At 35.6% G+C, this 27,897-nt stretch overlaps 1 protein-coding gene across 1 annotated transcript; it reads left to right on the plus strand.

Moving 5' to 3' along the window:
* The first annotated feature begins 205 nt into the window (after positions 1-205).
* Positions 206-27,732, plus strand: LOC131802092 (probable serine/threonine-protein kinase roco11). The gene is made up of 4 exons (XM_059121463.1): positions 206-454; positions 17,297-18,329; positions 21,047-21,196; positions 26,812-27,732. The coding sequence occupies exons 2-4, from the start codon at positions 17,700-17,702 to the stop codon at positions 27,361-27,363; spliced, it is 1,332 nt and encodes a 443-aa protein (XP_058977446.1). The 5' UTR covers positions 206-454; positions 17,297-17,699; the 3' UTR covers positions 27,364-27,732.
* Positions 27,733-27,897: the final 165 nt, after the last annotated feature.

Raw genomic sequence — 27,897 nt, forward strand, 5'->3', positions numbered from 1 at the left:
TATGTTATCGTTGTTGTTATTATTATACGGTAACTTGTGTTGTCCAGTATGTTTCTATTTTTTTTTTTGCACAAACACACGCGCAGTTTTTATTCAGTGCCATCGACGACCACACGGACAACAGTTTTTCTCAGCAAAAAACCAGCCAACCAGAGTATTTTTTGAATTTAATACTTGCGAAATAAGTTAGTATTGCAAACGTATCGGAAGTGGTAACAACGTATAAAAGTGGTAACAACTTATAAATTCCTAAACCCTCTGCATGGTATTAGCGAAAATAAAAATAAATAAATTAATTAATAACTGAAAGTGAAATTGAAAAAAAAATTGTTTTGTTTTTTGTGAAGTGATTTGAATCGGTTCTCCCCAAATGGTAGATAAGAACTTTTCCAAGGAATTCTAAACTCCTTTCAATTCTTTTATGAATTTGAATTTTATTTTCTTCTTTTTAATGGTAAGCATAATTGTTTTTCTTTGATAATTTTAATAATAAGATTTTTTTTAAATCACAAAAAAAAAAATTGTGAAATTCATTTCTGAAGTTACACATCTTCGCTGCCGTCTGTTTCTTTCAATAAGATTTTGGGTGTTGAAATTCTTAAGTGTGTGTTTATGTGGGTATTTACCCACCACGCGACGCAGGTGTGTGTCAAATGTTGCAAACTACATTTAAATATATAATAACAATTTGAAAAATGCATTATCAGTTTACTTAGATATGTGCACCTGAATGTGAAGGGCGACTGTGTGTGTAATGATATCAGCATAATTGATCATTTATGGTTTTTATTCTCGTAGTTGGGTGTCCTCTCGAACTTCTTAATCGCAAAAAATCTATATAAATTTATTAAGGTAATCACCCTTTTCGTTAATAACCTTGCAAGACAAATGAAACAGTTAAAATGACTCACATTGAAGAATTTCTGTGAGAGTGTTCTCTCCACAGTTTATTGAGTTATAATTTATTTCTTAAGTTTTGAAGTGTTTTAGTTTTTTTTTTTTTTGTTTTTTTGTTTTTTTTTTTTTTTTTTTTTTGGTAGAAAAGAGCTGCCTGCTTAATGCAAATTTATTGGTTCTATATGTAACAAATGCACGTTTATGTGAAGTTAACCACATCACCAACGAGAGATTGTGTATTGCGGGTATAGAACTGTTGAAATTAGAATTCGGTTGAGACTAAAAAAGGTTATTTTTTATACCCTACATCCCATAGTGGTAAGGGAATTATGTCTTTGAGCATGGCTTATTTTTTCCAGTGGTAGGTATTTTAACATGATCCCGGAAAACTATTTTTTTCTTGAGGGACGGACCCGGGACCCCAGATTTTTGACCCCAAAATCCGGGTTTAAGACCCCGATTAGGCCCGGATCCAATTACCCGATATAGACAATATCGTTGGAAAGCTTATGAAAATACCTATCCAACAAGTGATGGGGTAAGTGGTCACGGTTCGGAAGTTATAGTCAAATTATCGGATCCGGATTTTTATAAAAACCCCCAAATAGTTTAAAAATTAGCCCATTATGGGGGTCAACAAAACTGATGGCAATTATCAGCTGATACTCTCACCTTTCCAAAATGCTACGTATGCTACGTATTTTCATAAGTTTCCAAGGATACCTTTCCAACGATACCTATATTGTGTATATCGGGTAATCGGGTACTAAACTAGAGTTGTTCCTTGTGCATTTGTTTGTAACATGGAGAAGGAAGCGAGATAGACCCATAGTTACTTTGAGGATTTTCATAGAATCAGTTTCTGAGTCGATTTATGCATGTCAGTCCGTTCGTCCGTCCGTTCGTCCGTCCGTAATTAGGATATATATTTATATATATACTTGCCAAAGAGGTCAGCTGAAAATGTGCACCTTCGGTTGGCCACCAGAACTCAAGCGCCGGCCATGGTGATGGTGTGGGCCGCCATAACAGCCGATGGTCGCTCTCCACTCGTATTAATCGACCGTATCATCAGAAAAAAATCCGAATATTATGGCGAAAATATATATTGTGGCCGCATACCTTGGACATTCCAACAGGACAAAATATATATATATATATATATATATATATATATATATATATATATATATATATATTGTCCTGTTGGAATGTCCAAGGTATGCGGCCACAATGTTTTTCGTGTCCAAGGCTTTAATAAGAATATTTTCGCCATAATATTCGGATTTTTTTCTGATGATACGGTCGATTAATACGAGTGGAGAGCGACCATCGGATGTTATGGCGGCCCACACCATCACCATGGCCGGCGCTTGAGTTCTGGTGGCCAACCGAAGGTGCACATTTTCAGCTGACCTCTTTGGCAAGTAAACACGATCAATTTGTTTGTTTACAAACTGCTGGACAACGAATGTTTTCTCATCGGATGCAACCGAAGTCGGCAGTTCACCACTTTCCGCCAAGCGAAGTAACTCTTTACCTCTTTTGAGTCTATTTTCTTTCTTTTTGGAATTTCAATGGCTTACCCCGTGCTATTTTTTCTATATTTGCCGAATGGAATTTTGCGATAAGTTCAGCTCACCAACCATTTTTCGACCACTACGACGCAGGTTTCGATTTACTTTTCGGACCATTTCTGTTTATGTTGCTGTTTTCTTTCCTTCCGTCTTTTTCCTTGACGTCGGGCTACGCTACCAGTATTACGAGACACTAAAAATGTATCCACATTTAAATACTGTAGTGCTCTAACGATATCTACTTGTTGTTTTCCAGCGGAATATTAAGAAATCAAACTATCACGCTCGATTTCCATCACGAATCATTTTTTCTAGAAAATTCTCACCATAATGCTTTTGTAATATTATAAACAATATAATGAGCTGGAATAATTTTAACAGCTGTCGGACGAGTGACTTAGAAATAACAGCTGTCTGAAGTTGGTTGCAGTTTTTTCATCTCACCCTGAATATACTTCGATCGACTATATCTCACGCACATTTCAACATTTTCTACAAATTATCACATAACTCATATAAAGCGAATATAGTCCAAACCTGAGAGGTCGCAAAATCTATATCATATTTATTTAGGTACGAAATGGTCGATATTGGTCCATTCTTTCGGAACCTACGCACTTGCTTCTCTGCTGAACTCAAGCTTTTATCGTATTACAAAACAATCCGAACAAAATTATAGAAATAACAACTTTTGTTGACATCGAATATTGAATACTAACCTGTCAAAATGTCGCCAAAATATATAACAAATCTTAGAATATTTAAGAGACCCATACATTTCTCTGGAGAAAGATAATTTTGACTTAATACTAATTATCAATTTTCTTATTAAAAGCAATAGCTGATTAGATTAGATGTGTAGGCGAAGCATTGCAACGAATATTATTTCATAAATCACTTTTTAATGAGCAAGGCCCTAATTTTAGATAACTGCCTAAGACCACCTGACAAAAGATAACATTAAATTACCAACTTTAATATGCACTCCACACTCCATCTGTTCCAATTTTTTATTTTCCTCTTGGCTGAGAGAGACTTCAATTATCAATTTGCTAACAACATAGTTATGAACACACACACACACACATATATGCGATAACAGCCAATAATTACTATTGTTTCGATCAATTTCATCCGAAGTGTTGGGTCAGAGTCCAAACGGTAGTTAAATCTGCAAAAATTGGCAAAAAGAAACACATACCACATTTCTTATGTGACGTTTCTATCTTCGGGTATGACCTACCCTTCTTTTTCATTATCAGTTTTTTTATCAGCAGCTGCCTAAAGCAAGTTTGTCTTATTCTTTCTTATCTTTCATATGGGCTGATAGAAAGGGGGAGGACAATTTCGATTAACAAAGGGCAGGTTTGTGTATCAAATTTGAAATGCTTTATAGATGAGTGTGCAGTATGGTGCAAGTTTCTCAAAAATTCTGCTGGATTTGTTTTTGTTTTTTACTTGAACTATGATGTCAGAGCTGTATTTGAGGAAAATGATCACAGTTTCTAAATGATTTGAAACTGCAGAAAACAAGTGTAATTGGAAGTGGTATTATCGATTTACCATTGCAAAAAATAATTAAAAAATAAAGAAAACAAGTTAAGAAGAATCAGTCGGTTTTTCTCCGGCAGATGTATACCCTTAGCCAGTGCTCGATTATTTCAATATATTTTGACTTCTGTTATGATTGGTGACCCTCTATGAGTAGGTTCCGATGGAACGGCCAATATTGTCCATTTTGTATCGGTCTTAAATCAAATTGTGGGAGAAGTACCAGAAGGTCGGATATCAATTTCGAATTTTTTAGTAGACCGATTTGTTTTATATTCAAGCAGATCTGGCGTTAGTAGAAATAAAGGAAGGTGTAAAATATGAAGAGAACCTAAAACTTATTTCAGATTTTATTATCGCTTTTGTTATTTAAAACTTTCACCCTTTGTGGGGGAGGTACCAGAAAGAATGGACCGATATATTCCATACTCAGAGCTGATCGAGTATTGATAGAAATATTGCGATGTACCAAGTTTGAGTTGAACTGTTAATTTCGCGTTAAATGAGCTCCATGCATATTCAAAATTGTTACCCTCTTGTGGGGGAGGTACCAGAAGGAGGGAACCGATATCTTCCATCTTAACACCAGACCTTGGGTTAATAAAACTATTGATATGTGTGAAATTTGAAGACAATCGGACGCACATTTTATAAGAGTTGTAATTATTCAAAGTGTTTACCCTTTGTGGGGGATGTACTTGATCGAGTGGACTGATATTGTCCATTTTCGCAACTGACCTACCACTGACGCAAATATTTGGATTTGCAAAGTTGGAGCACAATCGGGATTCTGTGCAGAAAATGTATTTTTCTATATTTTTTTTTTTTTGAAAATTTCGACCTTCTGTGGGGATTGGACCGATATTGCCCATCTCCGAACTCGATCTAAGTTTGACAAAAATATTACGATGTACCAAGTTTGGACCAAATCGGATACTCCCTCCGAGAGTTATCGTGCGCACCAACCAGGCAGACAGACGGACGGACGAACATCTCTAGATCGACTCCAAATGTCCTGAAAGGGATTTGGTCCAAGGAGACCTAGGGTCTAAAACCGTTATTTCGACGACGAATGTTTTGGCCATATCAAATGATATTTACCCTCTCGATCAATATGGCTGAGGGTATAACAAGTAAAAAAGAATAACCACCAATTTGAAGGAATTTGAAAATTTTCAAAAAAAATCCGATGGAAAATGAAACCCCTTATATGGGGACTATACGAAGATGTGGTACTTCATAAGTAATAATTCGTCATAGGAATCGGTACTACAGGATTCCGAACTTCAAATACGAATGTTGATACAATTCCGGTGTATAAGACATTGGCCTGCATAGGCAAAGTTCAGTCGTATGTTGTGGTATCCATTACAAATTTCAAATACAAAATTTGAAACAATTCCTTTGTAAAATGTCGCTAAAATCATGAAAATACCGAATATCTGGAGGTAACGTTGTATGAAACGTGGATCTGCATCGAAAATTTTTTGTCATAGTTTGCCGTACCCAATACGAATTTTGAAACAATTCGGGTGTATAAGACGTGGGCCTGCATAGACAATATTTTGTCATAGGCTGTAGTACCCGTTACGAACTTCAAATACAAAATTTGAAACAATTCCGGTGAAAAATGCAGCTAAAATCATACAAATACCGATCGTATCGTTATATGTATTTTTGTGAACAAAATGCAGGTCGTATTTATTATCCGATTGAGATGATATTTTCCAAACTACATTTGATTGGAACCCTATTGAAATTTGTGATAATCGAATCAGATTTAGATATAGCTCTCATATATCTCTTCAACCGATTTCGGGTTAATTGTGCACCAAATGTCCAGTATAATTCCAAATGACCTGAATTTAGGTACATCCAACCTAATACAATCATGGAGCACAAATATCAAATTTGGTGAAAATCGGTTCAGGTATAGCTATAGCTCCAATTGTTATTTTCTTGTTAGAAACGTCAAAGTTAAGATCAGCTATATCCGAAAAAAAAACCAAAAAAATAAAGTAACATCTGAACTTTTACTAAACGTTGCTGCCTTCATTGGAAATACAATCTAGCCTACTCGAATTGGCAACCAATACGATCTTTAAGATTTAAAATTCGCATGGCAACAGTTTATGGACCCTACGAAAATTACACATTCTCACAAATATTAACACATAAGAAAACGCGAAAAATAAACTGACGTCATTGCAGACATAAAAGTCAAACCGGTTTTTTTTTAAACATATAATTTTATTTACAAATTATAAGCCTATTTTAGAGTGCCCTCGCCAAAAGAAAAGTGTAGAATTTTATTCTGCAAAAATTTCGTCACATATTTTTTTACAAGTATAGAAATTGGTTATTTTGTGAAGAAATCCAGAAGATTTACATTTTTTAGGTAAAACATTTATGTTATGAATAAATCCGGATTTTTCCCATTCATAAGTTGAAAATTTCAATCAAACTTTTGTATTTAATACAAACTTATTTAAAAGAGCAAAAAAAAAAAATAAGTCAAAAGTCGGGCAGAGCCGACTATATGATACCCTAAACCACTATGCATATTTAGTAGAGCTCCCGTAACAAAAGAATTTGTTTGAAGTCAATAATACCACCTATAAAATTTTGGCTTTAGAGCAATTATAGTTTGATTTCAAAGGGAATTAATATATCCAATTCTGAATCGATTTTCACAAAATTTATCAAAATAATCTCTTAAAACAAATATTATTGCTTTATAGGCATGATATCACTTCGAGGAGGATTACATTAAAAAATATATATCGCCGAGTTCCACAAAAATCGCTCCATTTGGCCTGACATTAGCCATTGCAAATGCACAATAAATCTGAAATCGGATTAAGGATATGTATGGGAGAAATCCAAGTCTTAGCAGTTCTCGATAAAATTTGGCAGAGGTAATTCCGAGATCTACATGATATCTGGTACCAAATATCAATGCATATTACGATACGATAACAACCATATCGAATAAAACTTATATATGGAAGCTATAGCTATATCTGATCCGATTTTCATCAAATTTAATGTACCTGCTTCTAGACTAAATCCGGTCGAATGTGCCAAAATGTAGGTCATTTGGACTGGTATTGGCCATTTGGTGCACAGTTAATCCAAAATCGGTTGAAGATATATATGGAAGTTATAACCAAATCTGAACCGATATTGACAAAATTTGATAAACCTACTTCAGAGCTGTATCTGATATTTGGCACCAAAGATCATTGTTGTGAAATGCATATTACGCGTGTGAGGGACTTTGAATTCCAAATCGGATAAATCATATATATGGCAGATATAGCTATATCTGAACCGATTTTCACCACATTTGAAGTGCTGATCTCGTAATTGCCAAAATTCAGTCCATTTGGGCTGATATTATCCATTTGGTGTACAATATACCTGATATCGGATAAAGATATATATGTGGCGCTATACCCTGATCTGAACCGATTTCGATAAAATTTGACAGAACAGTATCGAACAGTATCTGATGTCCGGTATCAAATACCATTCATGTGGAGTGGATATTACGCATTTGAGGGACTTAAAACCCCAAATCGGATAGAACATTGTATGGGAGCTATAGCTATAACTGAACCGATTCTCGCCAAATTTGATGTATTTTCTTCTATACTGAATTCGGTGGTATCTACCAAATTTCAGGTCACTAGGCCATTGGCCATTTGGTGCACAATTTATCCGAACTCGGTTGGAGATATAAGGGAGTTATATCTAAATTTTAACCGATTTTTACCGATAGGGTTCATCCTTGGGACAAACAAATATTGTTTGCAAATATTTCATCTCAATCGGATAATAAATGCGATCTGCATTTTGTTCACAAGAATACCTTGACGGACAGACAGACATGCATAAATCGACTCACAAAGTGATTCTATGAAGATCCTCCAAAGTAACTAAGGGTCTATCTCGCTTCCTTCTCTCGGTTAGAAACAAATGCCCAAAGTCGTACTACCCTTACCACTATGTGGTGTAGGGTATAAAAACAACAATGCAAAATATTTTGATCCCAACACCAACTGGCTTGATCTGCCTTTATTTTGAAATACAATCTAACCTCAATTTGAATCACAGACTCAACACACGATCTTGTAAATCCATAAAACGCGCTTAGTAACAATTTACGGAACTCAGCAACACACGCACTCTCAAAGCAATTAATTCCCCTAAAAATCACAACAATTTGACGTCATTGCAAGCGTGTAAACCAAAAAGTGTGTTTTTTTCATTCAAGCCCACATCATCGATTGAGATAAACAAAAATGAGTGCCAACAAAAAGAGCCTATTAACACCTATAAACGCTCAACAAAAATTAACTGGCTCAAACTACTTGCAATGAGAGCAAGCCAAACTAAATCCAATTTGACTTGGCTATGTGTGTTGAAACGAATTGGCGTGATAATTGCGAATTGAAAATCAAACTTCTAGGCTATGTCACAAATAAACGTCTTCATTTTATCCAGGGCGTGTGAACCTAATTTGCATTAACGTGTGTTATTAATTTTCTTATGACAAAAAAAAAAAAAAAAAAAAAAAACAAAACGCACACACACAAATGCCCTTCCGAAATTGCTTTCGAATAGGAAGAAAAGCTCCATGGGTAGACATGTGATAAAAAAAATATTTTTGGCCAAAAAAGTTAAATTTAGTTATCATTTTTATTTGTATAAACAATTGTCATATTTAATCTTATCTAAAAATAATTTTTGAAAATAACGTCGTCATACCCCACACATAAACAAGTGTGACACACATTATGTCGGGTCGAAAACATTAAACAACAAGTGCAAATGACTCAATACGGAACTTTTTGTACCGGACACACGTGTAGGCAAGCCTAAGAATTTGTTATCCTTGAGAAAGTTAAAATTCGAACATTTTGATGAACATGGAGAAGGAAGCGAGATAGACCCATAGTTACGTTTGAGGATCTTCATAGAATCACTTTCTGAGTCGATTTATGTATGTCAGCCGGACGGATGGAGGTCCGTCTGTCCATGCATTTTTGTGAACAAAATGCATATATATATAATCGGACGAATTATATATATATATATATATATATATATTATAAATTTATAAATATATATATATATATATATATATATATATATATATATATATATATATATATATATATATATATATATATATATATATATATATATATATTTCATCCGATTTGGGTTTTTTAAATCCCTCACAAGCGCTATATGCTCTCCACATATTTCGTATCAAAGAACTTATGGAGCTCTAAAATAGCTCTGTCAAAATTTATCGAGATCAGATTAGATTATGATATAGCCCCCACATATATCTTTATCCAATATTGGGTATATTGTGCACCAAATGCCTAAACAATCTGATTAGCCCAAATGGACTTAATTTAAGCACTTCCAATGGAATGCAGGCAAAAACAAATACTTTAAATATTGGTGAAAACCGGTTTAGCTCCGATATACGGGGTGAGATCAGAAAAAAAACTGCAACAAAGTCAAACGCCATAATTTTTGCTTTATTTTACATTTTATTGAATGATGTCGGAAATAGTATCAAATTTTAGAATACGTTTAGATTTGTTCGAATTGGTCACCTTTGGCACGAATTATGGCCTCCAAACGGCCAATGAAACCGTCACAGGCTGCGGAATGTTGCTCTGCGGAATTTTGGCCCATTCCTTGAGGTGATCGACACTTTGGTATTTTTTAGTGCCAACCTTGCTTTCCAAAATACTCCAGACACAATAGTCCAACGGATTGGTATCCGGAGAATTTGGTGGCCATTGTTCGCTAGAAATAAAGCGAGGAACCTCATTTTGTAACCATTATTGCGCGTGGCGCGTGCGATGGTGCAGTGTCTTGTTGGAATGTCCAAGGTCTGCGGCCAAAATGTTTGCGTCCCCAAGGCTTTAATACACCCTCCAGAATATTTTCGCTTTAATATTCGGCATTTATTCTGATGCCACGGTCGATCAATACGAGCAGAGAGCGACCATCGGCTGTTAAGGCGACCCACACCATCACCATGACCGGCGCTTGAGTTCTGGTGGCCAAACGAAGGTGCACATTTTCAGCTGACCTCTTTAGCAAGTAAACACGATCATTTTGTTTGTTTACAAACTGCTGGACAACGAATGTTTTCTCATTGGAGAAAACCAAATTCGGCAGTTCACCACACTCGGCCAAGCGAAGTAACTCGTTAGCTCTTTTGAGACTTTTTTCTTTCTGTTGCGGTGTAAGTTCTTGCACTTTTTGGAATTTCAATGGCCTCACCCCGAGCTCATTTTTTAATATTTGCCACATGGAATATTGCAATCTGTTCAGTTCACGAGCCATTTTTCGACTATTGCGACGCGGGTTTCGATCAAGTCGCTTCTTTACTTTTCGAACCATTTCTACCGATCTTGCTGTTTTCTTCCGTCCACTTCCTACGCTACCAGTATAACGGTAACGAGCGATGGTACGAGACACAAAAGATTTATTCACATTTAAATGCTGGAGTGCTCTAACGATAACCACTTGTGGTTTTCCATCGAAATATAAAGAAATCACACTATCACGCTTGAATTCCATCACGAATAACTTCTTTTCTGGAAAATTCCCACAAAAATGCTGTTGTTGGCTTGTAAACAATATAATGAGCTGTCGCTGAAATAATTTTAACAGCTGTCGGACGAGTGGGCTTAGAAATAACAGCAGTCTGAAGTTGATTGCAGATTTTTTTTTCACCTTGTCCTGTATATGGAAGCTTTATCCATATTTGAACCGATTCTCTCCAATTTTAATAGGCCAAAAAAATATAGTTTCATCTCAATCGGATAAAAAATGCGACCTGGGTTTTGTTCACAAAATACTTGGCCTGGCGGACGGAGTACTGGTTCTGTATAAAAAATCATCAGAGTTGTTAGTTCAAAAAAAAAAAGATAAATAAATAAAATAAAAAATAAGTTCAGTTTTGAAGTAAATGAAAAAATTGCGTTTAAGTTTCATCGATCGAGTATTCGATAAATTTTCCGAAACAGAGCCAATATCATTAGAGGTTTTATAATTGTTAATATTTCTATTAACGGTTTATGGCCCCGGCTCCATGTGAACGTGGTCATGAGAACATTCAGTCATCTTTGCGTGTTAATGTTTATTTATAATCTCGGATGAATGAAAGCGAAGTGTTATAGACGTCATGATAGCGTTAACGCATCTTCAGCTATTTTATGACGACTGTAGGCTGTGGAGGTAGATCTCATCACACACACACGAACACAAAGGCTGAGAGAATGAGCGATTAAAAAACCCAAACACAAAAATATATGTTACGATTAGCGATGAGAAACAAAAAATCACAAGGTTTCGAAAAAAGCTGAACAAAAAATATTCCAGATGACTAAAAAAATATAAAATTTCACCTGACGGCGGTGTATCTCGTGCTTTTAATGCCAATTTACTGGCTCTTAAACACTTTTGTTGTACACTAGAAGAAAAATGTTGGTATAATTAAATTTATAGTTTTTAAGAGATCTATAATGTTTTTTTTTGTTCTTTTTTGAAAATTAATAAGTTCTTGAAACTTTAGGAGCCACTTTCATTTTTTTCCTTATGTAAAGATTTTTTTTCTGAAAAAAAATTTTGGTATAACTAAAATTATAGTTTTAAAGTGATCTATAATGTGTTTATTTTAAACATTAATAAAATCTTAAATCTTTAGAGTCCCCTCTCATGTTTTTTCTCTGAGTGTAGAGCTACTTAAAATTCTTATCGTCATTCACAACAGACAATAAAAAAATGCAGGTAGTCGTCTGAATGTCTAACATTAACTTGGCGGGGATTTTTTGTATTTGTTTTCGTTTTTTTTTTAACAGCTAAAGCTAATAAGAATAATTGTAATTTATGCAGTTTGGATTAGTGAGCTAATCTTATTTGACAAACATTTATTATGTCAACAAAGCGGAGGTAGTCATTATAGCAAATGAGAGTGAGAGGGAGGGAGAGTTTGGCCCAAGTAAAAGTCGAAACTGTTTAAATATTGGAAATGGTCTCAAGGCATTATTCACTCCTGGCGGAAATATGCCATATATTTATTATTTTATTATTATATTACTGATCATATTATTATATAGTATGGAGGGTATATTAAGTTCGTCATTCCGTTTGTAACACCACGAAATATACGCTTTAGGCCCCACAAAGTATATATATTCTTGATCAGCATAAAATTCTATGTCCATCTGTGGAAATCACTAAGCTTCCAAAGGAAATGAAGTAGGTTTATAACATTTTTATCAGATGTGCTATAGATTTGCAGGATTTTAAACATCGAAAATAAGCTATATACAGGGTAATAAAAAAAACTGCAACAAATTCAAAAGCCATAATTTTGACATCATTTTTTAAATTTTATTGAATGAAAGCAAAAAATGTCGGAAATAGCATCAAATTTTAGAATAAGTTTCGATTTGTTCGAATTGGTCACCTTTGGCACAAATTGTGGCCTTCAAAGGCCATAAACCGTCACACGCTGCCCGAATGTTGCTCTGCGGTATTTTGGCCCATTCTCGGCGAAGCGCTTGCTTGAGGTGATCGCACTTTGATAATTTTTAGTGCCAAACTTGCTTTCCAAAATACTCCATACTTACGCAAGAGTCCAACGGATTGGTATCCGAGCTATTGTTCGCTGGAAATGAAGCGAAGAAACTCATTTTGTTAACATTCTTGGGTGGCGCTGGTGCTGAGTCCTGTTGGAATGTCCAAGTTCTGCGGCAAACATTTTTGCGTGCCTCCAGAATATATATTTTCGCGATAATATTCGGCATTTATTTTGATGCCACGGTTGATTAATACGAGCGGAGATCCACTATCGGCTGTTATGGCGGCCCACACCAGTAGTGTGGACAGTGCTTGAGCTCTGGTGGCCAACCGAAAGTGCACATTTGCAGCTGACCTCTTTGGCAAGTACACACGATCATTTTGTTTGTTTACCAACTGCTGGACAACGAATGTTTACTCATCGGAGAAAACCAAATTCGGCAGTTCAACACTTTCGGCCAAGCGAAGCAACTCTTTAGCTCTGTTGAGTCTATTTTCTTTCTATTGCGGTGTACGTTCGTGCTCTTTTCGGAATTTAAAAGGCTTTACCCCGAGCTCATTTATCAATATTTGCCGAATGAAACATTGCGACATTTTCAGATCACGAGCCATTTTTTGGACTCTGCGAGGCGGGTTCGATCAAGTCGCTTCTTTACTTTTCGAACCATTTCTGCTGATGTTGCTTTTTTCTTCCGTACACTTCCCTGACGTCGGGCTACGCTACCAGTATCACGGTAACGAACGATGGTACGGGACACAAACGATTTATTCACATTTAAATGCTGGAGTGCTCTTACGATAGCCACTTGTGGTTTTCCAGTCAAATGTAAAGAAATCACACTATCACGCTTGAATTCCATCACGAATAACTTTTTTCTGGAAAATTCTAACCAAAATTCTTTTGTATCAAATATTCGGTATTTTGATTATTTTAGGGACAGTATCCACGTGAATTATTTCAAATGTCGTCTTTTTAATTCGTAATGGAAGCTACAGCCTGTTACCGAAAATTGTCTATGCATGTCTACGTCTTCGTATAGGTCCCATGTAAAAATACCACTCTATATTCGGTTTTTTGATAATGCCAATGGAGGTCCAGGTCTTTGTATAATACGGTATTTTGAGGGCATTATCTACCAGAATTGTTTTAAATTTCGTATTTGAATGTTTTAATGGCCCGTGGCAAAAATTGCTTATGCGGGTCCACGTCTTTATAACGATGACTCAAATTACAACACAGGTTGGGATTTTTATATACAGATTGCACGAAATTTTTCATAAGGGTAGGGTTAGGCTCAGAAGGGCTAGACCTATTATTTTCAAAGATGTCGTAATATATTTAGGGGTTGAAGTGCACCAACAACTAAAAATGTTTCTGATTTTGCAGCTGTTGTAAAGGTTATAAATAGAAACAAAAGGACACGAAATGAAGTTAGAGTTTAGGACAGCGAGTAGAATGGACCACTACTTTTGTGTGAAAAAAAATACCAACATTTCTATTCTACGGATACACCGAATATAACTTATAGGCAAAATCGGAAATACACAATGGCTAACTTCTGACTTTTTTATGCTGATTTCGTTGACGAATATAGCCAAATCTCGTAGACCAGCTAATCATATAGATGAGTCTAAATTTGGAGATACAGAGGGGCCTCTGATCCTGATTCCTGATCACACAATTGAAACCAATCGACACGAAATTATGCATGAGAAGAGAGTAAAAAACAGGGAAGAAGTCTAGAATTTTAGATGATCATTGGTCTATATTTAGCTGTAACTAAGAGCATGACGAAGTGCGTAAATATTGGGCAAATGTCCCCGGTCAAAAAACTAAGGGTAATATCTGAGCAGTTCTCAATGACATAATTTCAATAGCGAAATCTTCCAAAATGGATTTGAACATAAGGGGACCTCTACCATATTTTAGTTTTGTAGGGTAGCACATGGTCGGCCCCGCACGGCTACAACCTCTGATTACTTGTTTTTTAAAATCATTTTGCACCATTTAGGGTATAAATTACATACAACATAATGACAAACTAAACGCAAGTGCTAATAAAATTTAAATGCTGCCAATAACCTGCTTGATATCGAACGTGCTGTTGATAACTTGAAATACTCATATATCGCTCAGAGAGAAACCTGAGAATTGAAATAAAACAATTGCTCTTGGTGTCACACAATTTTTTTAATGATTGTTTGTTATTGTTGCTCTCTGATTAAGGTCGATACAAATGTTTTAAATGAGGTAGGGCATGAATCATTTTTCGTTCTTACCTCCCTCTGGTGTGTTTTTTTTATGTCAGCCTGAATGATTTGGCAATTTTTTGTGGGAAGCGAAAAAATATAAGTGAAGAAACCATTGCCGATTGAAATATTTGTTAACTCAAGTCATGCTAACGAGGCATGGAAAAATAATTAAGGTAAAACAAACTTCGCAGACAAAGTAATGGATATATTGTGGCATAATTTATATATAATTATTTGTTTCAAACTTGCACAAGTCATTTGTTTGGCCCAAGGACGACCCCTATCGAAATTGGAGATAATCGGTAAACATTTAGATATAGCTCCCATATATATCTTCGTCCGATTTGCTTTTTATTGTGCACCAAAAGTGTAATATCAGCCCCAATATTATGGAATTTTGCACATACAACACAATTAGGCCTGAAAATAAATATGCCAAATTTGATCGAAATCGGTTGAGATATAGCTATAGCTCCCATATATATTGTTTTTCCGATTTGTTATTTTAGTCCTCTGCAGCCGTAATATGCACTCTGTTACAACAATATTTGGGGAAATATATCAAATACAGCTCAGAAATACCGTTGCTAAATTTTATCGAGATCGGTTCGTCCGATTTAATATTTTTTTGTGCACCAAACGTCTAATATTTGTCCAAATGGGATGAAATTTGACACTTACGACCGAATTGAGTCTAGAAGATAATATGTCAAATTTGGTGAAGATCTGTTCGGATTTTGCCATAGCTCCCATATATATTTTTCATCCGATTTGTTATATTTGTTAACCACAGCCGTAATATGCACTCTGTAACAACGATATTCAGGGAAATGTATGAAATACAGCTCAGAAATATATTTGTCAAATTTTATCAAGATCGGTTCAGATTTGGATATAGCTCCCATATATAACTTCGTCCGATTTACCCTTAATTGTGCACCAAACGTCTAATATTTGTCCAAATGGGATGAAATTTGGCACTTACTACCGAATTGAGTCTAGAAACTAGTATGTCAAATTTGGTGAAAATCGGTTCAGATATAGCTATAGCTCCCATATATATTGTTCATACGATTTGTTATATTGGTTACCCACAGCCGTAATATGCACTCCGTAACAACGATATTCAGGGAAATATGTGAAATGCAGCTCAGAGATATCTTTGCAAAATTTCATCGAGATCGGTTCCGATCTGGATATAGCTCCCATATATATCTTTATCCGATTTCAAATTAATTGTGCACCAAATGGGCAATACAAGTCCAAATTTAATAGATACAAATGCTTCGACATACTTAGTCCTTTGAACTTTAAATTACAATTATAATCATAGCGTGTATGATTGAATTCTCCCTTAAAAAAAAACTTTTAATTGTTATGTTGAGCTCTACTAAATTAGCAAAGTGGTGTAGGGTATCATAAAGTCGGCCCGTCCGACTTTTATACCTTCTTTACTGGTTTTCCAAATATTTCCTTTCTTTTTTGATGAAATGTATGCCAAATTCGGCCTTTCCGATCATCACACCTTATTAACTTGTTTGTAATTTTAATTCCCTCTAATTAAGATTAAATCATTTTAATTGTGTGTACAAAATAAAACCCACTTAATGAAATTGTGGCGATAATGCAACAAATATTATAATTTGAGTTTATGCAATTTACCGAGGTACGTCTATGAGATGATCGACGACGTTTTTAAAGCAAAAACTTACCTTTCTAAAATATATCTACACTTTTGACATTTGAATTCATCACAACACAATAATAATGTGGCAAAACTATTTGCGTCAGGTGAAAAAAAATTCGCACACACACCACCACCACCAAGATACACGAAAAAATACCTTTTCGTCATGCATAAATTTTCAAATAGAAACGAACAAACGAAATTTGGAAAATCCCAATTTATGGGGATTTTTATACGAAAATAAGTTTTTTTCCAATACGGCTATAACTTGACTTGACTCTCGCCATCGCCACCACAAATCAATAACAAGCCGCAGCAGCGGCACAGGAAAAAAAACGTCAACTAGCTTTGCACAGTAGATACAATCGTTAATGAGACCGACCACCAGCCAATAACTTACCGAAACGAAAACAAAAATCTCATAAAAATTTTTCCTTAAGGGAAAAGTTATTGAGTGGTGTGTCAGCCAGCCAGCAATTAACATGACAAAGCTTGCCATAGACTTAATAACAATAATTTGTAAATATTTGTAAGACAAGCAACAAACAAATAGTAACTAACCAACCATTGCCATCAACACACGACGACGACAACAAAAATGACAATAATTCATAGCTAATATTCGGTTATTTTGTTGTGTTTTGATTTTTTTTTTAATTTTTTTGTTTTTTTTTTTCTTCTTTTTTCCATTTTTGGCTTGCAACAGGTGTTGGTTGCTAATATAAGGCAACCACCAGAGAGATAGCAACAAAACGGCTAACCCAAAACAACTCAATTTTCCACAAAGTGTGCCGTTGCCTGAGTCAGCCAATGTAAGGCGACAAGCACACAACTGGCATCAACAACGGTTACACAGGCAGCAGCAGCAGCAACAACAACGACAACAATCATCGTCGGCGGCTTATTACAGCTCTCGTCACATCGAAGATAAGACTCAACAGCAACGACTCGCTGCCGTGGTTGTAGATCAAAGCCAGCCACAACATCGCCAATTACAACTTACCAACAACGACGACAACAACAGCATCACTAGTTGTCATAATTGTAACTGCCAGCAACGACATCATTGCCTAGGTGGTGGCCGCTGCTGTACTTGCCAGTTTTGGTGGATGTTAACTCTAGGCACGCATAAAATCTACAAAATTACCTCCTTAACTATAGACAGTTACAAACAACTATTTGCCGTGATTACCATGTTATTAACAGTATTAAGTGTACAGCAATCAAATGCGGCATTTGCCATGGCAGTTCCAGTTCGAGCCTCGGTGTCGACGTCGTCATCGTCGTCGTCTTCGCCATCCGCCCCACCAGCATCAGCACCATCACAAGCTGTCCAAGATCTATCGGTTTTAGCATCTGTTCCGGTGCAACAACATAATTTACTGCAACACCACACAAAGCACCTCCATTCCTCGGCCCCTTTAACACGAATGCAACATGGCCATTTGCAACATCCTGAAGCTCAGTTGAATTTGTTATTGGACAATACTAATAACAATAACAACAACAATATTAATAATAATCATCATAATAACGCTAATCATCATCATTACGAACACCAATCGGAGACTGATATTGCAACTGAAGAGAGATTATTACACAAACGTCATACAAGTTGGCATGATCTGTATGACCAAACCATGAACTCGAATGATATTGTCTGGTATAATCCCTGCGGTGGACATTATGTGAATATAAATGACAGCAAAACAGCCAAAAAGAAGTCGCCAATGAAAAAGGTAAGTGGAAGCTGACGATATGGGGAATAATAAAAGATAAATAATCATTTTACATTAAATATTGAGGGTGGACGTATGGATATTTTTATTGGCTTCAGTAATGAGGCAAAAGCCTCCCAAGAACTTGGTTGCCATATGAGCCCAATAACCCATTACAAGGCAATGTAAGCCAACCACCTTCGGGATTAACGGTAATGGGTTATTACCTAAAAAAAAACTAGTAAAAAAGCTGTAAGTTCGGCCCGGCAAATACCCTCCACCATTAAGAACGAATTTGGCAAATTTCAAAAAACAAAAAAAAAAAATAAATAAATAAATAAATAAATTAAAAAATAAATAAATAAAAACAAGTAAAAAAGCTGTAAGTTCGGAAGAGCCGAACTTTGTATACCCTCCACCATTTGGCACAAATTTGGCAATTTTCAAAAAAAAAAAAAAAAAAAATAGAATAGAATCCGTTGAAAATTCTGTTTAAATCTTAACAAGTAAAAAAACATTAAGTTCGGCCGGGCCAAACTTTTAATACCCTCCACCCTAGGGTAAAAGAACATTAGAAGAAATGTGGCAAAAAACATTAAAATGCCGAATATCGGGAGGTACCGTTATATAGGGGCTACACCAACACGTGCACCTATAATTACAATGTTTCGCCACACGAACTAGGACCCATTATGACCCACAAATACCAACTTTTACACAAATCAGTGAAAAAATGTGGCATAAATCATCAAAATACCGAATATCGGGAGGTACCGTTATATGGGGACTATACCAGAACGTGGACCTATACATGCAATGTTTTGCCACACGCTCAGGGACCCGTTGTGACCTACAAATACCAATTTTCAGACAAATCCGTGAAAAAATGTGGCATAAATCATCAAAATACCGAATATCGGGAGGGGACTATACCGTTATATGGGGACTATACCAGAACGTGGACCGATATATCTCATTTTCAATACCAACCATCCTAGGGACAATACACACACTTGTGCCAAATTTCAAAGGTCTACGTCAAATAATGTGGGCTCTATCGTGATTTCAACAGACAGACAGACAGACGGACAGACAGACAGACGGACATCGCTAAATCGTCTTAGAATTTTATGCTGATTATGAATATATATACTTTATGGGGTCTACGACGAATATTTAGAGGTGTTACAAACGGAATGACAAAGTTAATATACTCTCCTACCCATGGTGGAGGGTATAAAAATTGCGAATGTAGCCGTTATATTAGGGTGGACCTGCAAAGGCAACTTTTGTCGTGAGCCATTACAAAATTCAAATGCGAAACTTGAAAAAAAAATCGGTGAATAATGTCGCTAAAATCATCAAAATACCGAATAACGGGTGGTACCATTATATAATGGGCTATACTAGGACATGTACCTGCACAGAAAATTTTCTGTCACGATTTTATACGAATTTTAAATACCAAATTTGAAACAATTCCGGTACCGTTATATGGCGGCTATACCAAAACGTGGACCGATATATCTCATTTTCAATACCAACCATCCTAGACATAATAAAAATTGCACTGCCAAATTTTGAAGTTCTACGTCAAATAATGTTGGCCTGTATCGTGATTTCAACAGACAGACTGACAGACGGACATCGTTAAATCGACTTAGAATTTTATGGTGATAGTGATTATATATACTTTACGGGGTCTGCGACAAATATTTATGTATGTTAAAAACGAAATGACAAAGTTAATATACCCTCCTTTTTAAGGTGGATGGTATAAAAATATCGGAAATAGCATCAAACTTTAGAATAAGTTTAGATTTGTACGCATTGGCCACCTTTGGCACGAATTACGGCCTTCAAACGGCCAATGAAACCGTCATACGCTGCCCGAATTTTGCTCTGCGATATTTTGTCCTATCCCCGGCGAAGCGCTTGCTTGAGGTGGTGATCGACACTTTGGTATTTTTTTGTGCCAGCCATGCTTTCCAAAATCCTCCATGGCCGGTGCTCGAGTTCTGGTGGCCAACCGAAGGTGCACATTTTCACCTAACCTCTTTAGCAAGTAAACACGATCATTTTGTTTGTTTACAAATTGCTGGACAACGAATGTTTTCTCATCGGAGAAAACCAAATTCGGCATTTCACCACTTTCGGCCAAGCGAAGCAACTTTTTAGCTCTCTTGACTCAATTTTCGTTTTGTTGCGGTGTAAGTTCTTGCACTTTTTGGAATTTCAATGGCTTTACCCCGAGCTAATTTTTTCCGAATGGAATATTGCGATATGTTCAGCTCACGAGCCATTCTTCGGTCACTGCGACGCGAGTTTCGATTATTTCGCTTCTTTACTTTTCGAACCATTTTTGCTGATGTTGCTGTTTTCTTCCGTCCACTTCCATGACGTCGGGCTACGCTACCAGGATCACGGTAACAAGCGATGGTACGAGACACAAAAGATTTATTCACATTTAAATGCTGGAGTACTCTAACGATAGCCACTTGTGGTTTTCCAACCAAATATAAAGAAATCACTATCACGCTTGAATTCTAACTTTTCTTCTGGAAGTTTTAAATGTCGGCTCATCCCAACTTGCTGCTTTTTTATACGTACATGGTCGTAGGGTGAGAAAATACAGCTGTCTGCTAATCCGTCTAACTCGTTCCGAACCTGTTGAACTTTTGCCTTGACATTTTCACTTTAATAATCCTTTGTATTTGGTTTTTTCTCTTCTGTTTCAGACATTACGAAAGCTTCAAAATGCCACAGTCATCGAATATAATTCTCTGAATGTCCGACAATTGGCTGCCATAGATATTCGAAATATGAGCATGTGGAACAAATACGATGAGAAATACAAATTTTTGCCACAAATTGAGATACCATCCAATGTAAGTACCAGCTACAAAATGTTAATTCTAAAATATCTCGACATAAGTTCTGGGAATATTGAACGACAGTAAATAGAATGAAAAAAATCTAAATCAAATAATGTGGTACGTCGGTGGTGACGATATTCACAATATTCACACAAGCATTTACCGTACTTAACCTAGTCATGATGTTGTCATTAAAAATTACCAGAATTTTAAGAAATTCCAATAACTACGACACCCATTGACGTCACAGACGTGGTAAATTTTTACAGCCATATAAAAATATATATTGAAGGGTTCGAATACGGTCTTTTTTTTGCATTGAAATCAATACGTACAATAATTTTATGGAAGCATGATTGTCCTCCCCCCACTCCCCACCATAACATACATGCATATGTACGTACATATGTCTGCTTTCGATATGCCATAAGTCTTGAAGAGGCAAAACAATGCTTCGATACATAAAGCAAAGCGCTCACCACAAACTATTTAACGTCAATAATTGAGATATTGAGTTGCCATAGAATTGCCAATGAATCATCATCACCATTCAATTGTATCACATGAATTTGCCGGTTGTTGGTATTGTTATTGTTGGTGTTGCTGTTGTTTTGGTTTCAGCGGAATCCCCAGTCGTTTTTTGTTTTTGTTTTCTTTTTTATTGTGTTTGGGAAGGCGGGTGGAAGGGTGTGTTTGTTTGTTGGGGGTAAGCATTCTGTAGCTTACTCAATAATTTTTTTCATTATTTCAGGAGACCTAGAATTGACAAGATGTGGAGTGGAGTGTGGAGTGCTCTCATTTTTTTTTGCTTGCCATAAATATTTGCATTCTATAATGCAAATAACCTATTTACAAATATAGGGTGATGTTTTAAGAGCTATTGTAATGTTTCCAAGTCAAAAAGTAGTTAAGTTCAGGAAAAATAGAGATTTCGATTTTAGCCCAATTAAAACAGACGCATGGACATGGACATGGAAAATCGCTACGTTACGATGATCAAGAAAATATATAATTTTTAGGGTCTAAAATTGTTATTCGATAAGATACAAACAGAACGACAAACCTTTTGTACCTTCTAAAATCCTCCACCATTTAAAAGAAATTTCAAAGATTTCAATAAATTCCGTCGAAAAAAACCACTCAATTGAAAACTGGAGGCTATACGAAAATGTGGTCCTGCATAAGCAATTTTTTGTCATAGGCTGTAGTTACGGTTCCGAACTTCAAATACGAAATCTTAAACAAAATAACGATTTCGGGTTAATTGTTCACCAAATGGCTAATATAAATCGAAATGACCTGTATTTTGGTAAATCCCACCGAATTCTCTTTAGAAGCAAGTACATCAAATTTGCAAAAAAATTGGTTCAGATATAGCTATAGCTTCCATATATATGTTTCATCCGATTTGGGGTAGTATGCAGTCCAGAAGAATGATATTATGTACCGGACATCGGATACTGCTCGAAAATACCCCTTTTAAATATGATCGAGATCGGTACAGATTAGGTTATAGCTCCCATATATATCTTTATTTGATATCAGCTTTATTATGCACCAAATGGCTAATATCAGTCCAAATGAACTGAATTTTGGCAAACAGTACAAAATTCATCCTATAACCCAGTACTTCATTTCATACTCAATTTGGTGTAAATCGGTTCAGATATAGGTATAGCTCCCATATATATGTTTCATCCGATTTGGTGTTTAAGTCTCTCACGTTCGTAATACGCATTCTACAACAGTGATATTTGGTACCGGTTATCAGATACATTCCAGAGAAACCTCTATCACATTTTATGAAGAACGGTTCAGATTTGGATATTGGCCCCATATATATCTTCAACCGGTTTCGGGTCCAATAGTCCTGAATTTTGGTACATCCCATCGTATTTTGTCTAGATGCAAGTACATCAAATTATTATATGCACTGCTTACTACGATATTCAGGGCCATATATCAAATACAGCTCAGAAATATCTATGCCAAATTTTATCGAGATCGGTTCAGATTTGGATATAGCTCTAATATATATATATTTGAACTTAATATATATATATATATATATATATATATATATATATATATATATATATATATATATATATATATATATATACATATATATATATATATATATATATATATATATATATATATATATTAAGTTCAAAGGACTTATTTTGCAGAATAATTTTTATCGTTTCGTTTTTAAAATTCAATGTCCAGCTCTTGTCATTACCAGTCTCCATTTTTTTTTAATTTGCTTATTTTGCGATTAAATGAAATACGGCGTTGTTGCTGTTTATTAACATTACTTTTTTATTTTGTTCGCGGCTAATACGAAACTTATTAAACAATTATTCGGATAGTTTATTGAATAATTGTTATATTCTTCTCCATAATACAGACATTTCCGTTGCAAAACCTCGAAATATTTGCCTGAGACCCCACACATCTTGGAATCAAAATAGAGAACACAATACGAAATATAGGGCCTTGAAATTTAAAAAAAAAAAAGTTATATTGATCAATTATAGTCAACGTTTCGGTCCTTATATAACGGAGCATAATTTAAAGACCAACTTCTAATCGAATATCCTATAATTTGATATTTATTGTTCTTCATGACTAAAATCTCATCTGCCTAATGTTTTCAATATTTATACATTATCGTCTCACATAACAATTCCTTTGAATTTTGAGTGTTTTGAAGGTTTATGATGATGAATTCTGCAATCGAATAAAAAAAACTCCAACTGATTAAAAATTCGACTCAAGAGTTTTTTTTCCTGCAGGTACATATACACGTGACTGGCGTATGCCCTATATGAATGGCTGTGACAACTGATATGACTGCCACACAAATTCTAGACTGTAGATTAAATTTTTTGCAGTGCCCCCATAAGGACGTTATTATCTAATTTTTGAGCCTTTGCTCAAATAAAAACATTCGAACATTCGTGTTGGGTTTATCAAATGCGGCATGAATGATCGTATTGTACAATGCGGTGTCCACAAGCTATTGCATATCGAATCGTATTGATTTATTAGTTTTTAAATACTTTTTCTCTCAATGTATTTAGAATCTATTCAAAGCTATAGCTATTTATTTGTTTTCAATGAATTATTAATAGTTTTTTTTTTTGTAATTGTTTTAATGCCATCAATGAATTCAGTGTTGGCACACATCATTCACCAGATGAGTGTGTGGTGTAAGCCGAGTGTGCACTCGAATTGTCATTCGAAATGATTGATCAAATAATAGAAGTTCATTGAACTGTGCCGCCGCATTGAAATCGTGAACGGTGTGTGTTTGTGTGGCAATTCGCAATGTCTAGCGGAAATTAATTGAAAAATATTACGGAATTGTATATTTTGTTTTTATTTTGAACCATAGAATACACAAATATGATTATACCCTGCACCACATAGTGGTAAGGGTATTATGTCTTGGTGCATTTGTTTGCCACATGGAGAAGGACGTGAGATAGACCCACAGTCATTTTGAAGATCTTCGTAGAATCACTTTCTGTGTTGATTTATCCATGTCCCATTAATTTTTGTGAACAAAATGCAGGTCGCATTTATTATCCGATTGAGGTGAAATTCTCCAAACAATATTTGTTTGGCCTAAAGACGAACCCTATTGAAATTGGTGAGAATCGGTTCAAAATTTAGATATAGCTCCCATATATTTTTTTCTACCGATTTCGAGTTAATTGTGCAGCAAATGACAAATATCAGCCCAAATTACCTGAATTTTGGCACATCTGTATTCAGTCTAGAAGCTGAATTCAGTCCAGAAGCAACTACATTAAATATGATCAGATATAGCTATAGCCCCCTAGTTTCATTCAGTTTCATCCGATTTGGTGTGAAAGTCCCTCACATGCTTAATATGCCCTCGACAACAATGATAGTTGGACCGCACATAAAATACAACTCGAAAATACCTCTGCCAAATTTTGTTGCGATCGGTTCAGATTTTAATTTAGCTTCGATACACACCTTCATCTGATTTTACGGTTATTGCTCACCAATCAGGCCATAATTTTTACAATTTCTTTCTTTCGTTCTATTGAATGAAAGCAAAAAATGTCGGAAATAGCATCAAATTTTAGAATAAGTTTAGATTTGTTCGAACTGGTCACCTTTGGCACGAATTATGGCCTTCAAACGGCCAATGAAACCGTCACACGCTGCCCGAATTTTGCTCCGCGGTATTTTGGCCCATTCCCGGCAAAGCGCTTGCTTGAGGTGATCGAAACTTTGGTATTTTTTAGTGCCAATACTCCTGACACAATAGTCCAAAGGATTGGTATCCGGAGATTTTGGTTGCCATTGTGCGCTGGAAATGAAGCGAGAAACCTCATTTTGTAATCATTCTTGGGTGGCGGGTGCTGAGTGTGATGGTGGGAAATGCTGTTGGAATGCCAAGGTCTGCGGCCAACATGTTTGCGAACCCAAGGCCTTAATACACCCTCCAGAATATTTTCGCTATAATATTCTGCATTTATTCTGATGCAACGGTCGATTGATACGAGCGGAGAGTTGTTATGGCGGCCCACACCATCACCATGGCATGCGCTTGAGTTCTGGTGGCCAAACGAAGGTGCACATTTTCAACTGACCTCTTTGGCAAGTAAACACGATAATTTTGTTTGTTTACAAACTACTGGACAACGAATGTTTTCTCATCGGAGAAAACCAAATTCGGCAGTTCACCACTTTCGGCCAAGCGAAGCAACTCTTTAGCTCTTTTGAGTCTATTTTCTTTCTATTGCACTTTTAGAATTTAAATGGCTTTACCTCGAGCACATTTTTCAATATTTGCCCACGAGCCTTTTTTCGGCCAATGCGATGCGAGTTTCGATCTCCTGAATTCCATGCTCAATAACTTTTTTTCTGGAAAATTCTCACCAAAATGCTCTTGTGCGCTTGTAAACAATATAATAAGCTGTCACTGGAATAATTTTAACAGCTGTCGGACGAGTGGTTTAGAAATAACAGCAGTCTGAATTTGGTTTCAGTTTTTTCATCCCACCCTGTACATTCGACAACAATGATCTTTGGTACCAGAAATCAGATATAGCTCTGAAATACGTTTATTAAATTTTATCAATATTTATTCAGATTTGGATATATCTTCCATATATATTTTTATCCGATTTCAGGTTATTTTGTGCACCAAATGACCAATGTCAGCCCAAATGGACTGAATTTTGGCACTTCCGACGGAATTCAGCATAAAAGCTAGTACATCACATTTGGTGAAAATCGGTTCAGATATAGCTGTAGCTCCCATATATTATTCGATTTGGTGTTTAAATCCCTCATATTCGTAATATGTAGCCTATAACAATGATATTTGGTACCAGATATCTCATAGAGCTCGGAAGTACCATTGACAAAATTTACCGAGATCGGGCAAGAGTTGGATATAGCTTCAATATATATCCTTGATCCGAATTCAAGTTTATTATGCAAAATAAGAGTTGGATATACAGTATCGTACAGTCGGCCCCGGCCGACTTTTAACATTTCTTTACCCTTTTTTCATAATTTTTTTTTTTATAAATATTCTAATACTAAAACAATGTCCTTTACTTTGTTTCTTGCAGATATCTCTCCGTCGCTGCCATCGTCAAATGCAAACCTATGTTGCTGCCTTCGACTACTTGCATCGGGCCCAACTTGATTGGGACTACAACAAAGGTATGCAGCAGAGTCAAACCTCACGTGAACTTCTGTCATTGCGTAACAATGCCCGTTCGATTCTCTGCAATATTGAGCATGCTGTCAACAATACAACATCGAAATCCAAAGCAGATCGGACCATTAATTCACTGCTAATATCACGGCGAAGAATGGAAAAGCTACTGCAATTCGACACTGACATTAAAAAGGTTTCACCGCTGAGATGGAACAAAAACGCAGACATTAATGACAACAATTTGAAACATATTAGTCCAATAGATTTGAAATTTGTTAAATCCCGTTATTTAACCTATTTGAGAAAATTCATTAAGTTATTACGCCGAACAACGAATCGAATGAGTGTGCCAAAGAATCAAATGTCGAAAACGTCACAAGGCTCCACTGCAAATCAGAGTGGCCGAAAACAAGCCGGAAATGGTAGAAAAAATCAAAGAAGGCAGCAAAGGAAACAATAAAGAGTATAACATTATGAAAAGTTTCGAAATAAAAAAAACCCAACCACCCACCACCGCCCACAAGGCAGCTTAACTCGAATGAGTCTATCACCCCATTTAGGCTTCAAAACGAATATATTTTTCAAAAGAAAAAACCTCTCTATTTTAAAAAAAAATAATAATTCCATGACATCTATTTTTTATGAAAACTTTCGCCTTAGGTTATTGAATTCATCAATTTCATTTTGAATTACAAACATAATTATCAATTTCTGTTTATATTATATTCCATTTGGATTTTAAATTAATTATTTATTCAATCACAAAGTCGAATTCTTTGGTTATTGATTTTATTCGCTTTTTTTTAGTTCGCCTTTTTATCAACTGTATGCATGCTCATATTTATTATTATCACCCTGTATTTATTATTTATTTAACAGCTACTGTGATATAGTTAGTATTCATTATTATTATTATAAATTGTAGCATTTTTTTATAAATATATATTCTTTTACACATTTTGCCTCATAGTATGTAAAATAAAATTAAATACAA

This window comes from Musca domestica, unplaced genomic scaffold (genome assembly GCF_030504385.1).
Source record: "Musca domestica strain aabys unplaced genomic scaffold, Musca_domestica.polishedcontigs.V.1.1 2, whole genome shotgun sequence".
Lineage (NCBI taxonomy): Eukaryota > Metazoa > Arthropoda > Insecta > Diptera > Muscidae > Musca > Musca domestica.

Excerpts from the sequence above, each read along its gene's own strand:
- LOC131802092 (XM_059121463.1), top strand. The coding sequence starts at position 17,700 with ATGTTAACTCTAGGCACGCATAAAATCTACAAAATTACCTCCTTAACT. Across the intron at positions 18,330-21,046 it reads AGAAGTCGCCAATGAAAAAG|ACATTACGAAAGCTTCAAAA; the intron begins GTAAGTGGAAGC and ends CTTCTGTTTCAG. Across the intron at positions 21,197-26,811 it reads AAATTGAGATACCATCCAAT|ATATCTCTCCGTCGCTGCCA; the intron begins GTAAGTACCAGC and ends TGTTTCTTGCAG.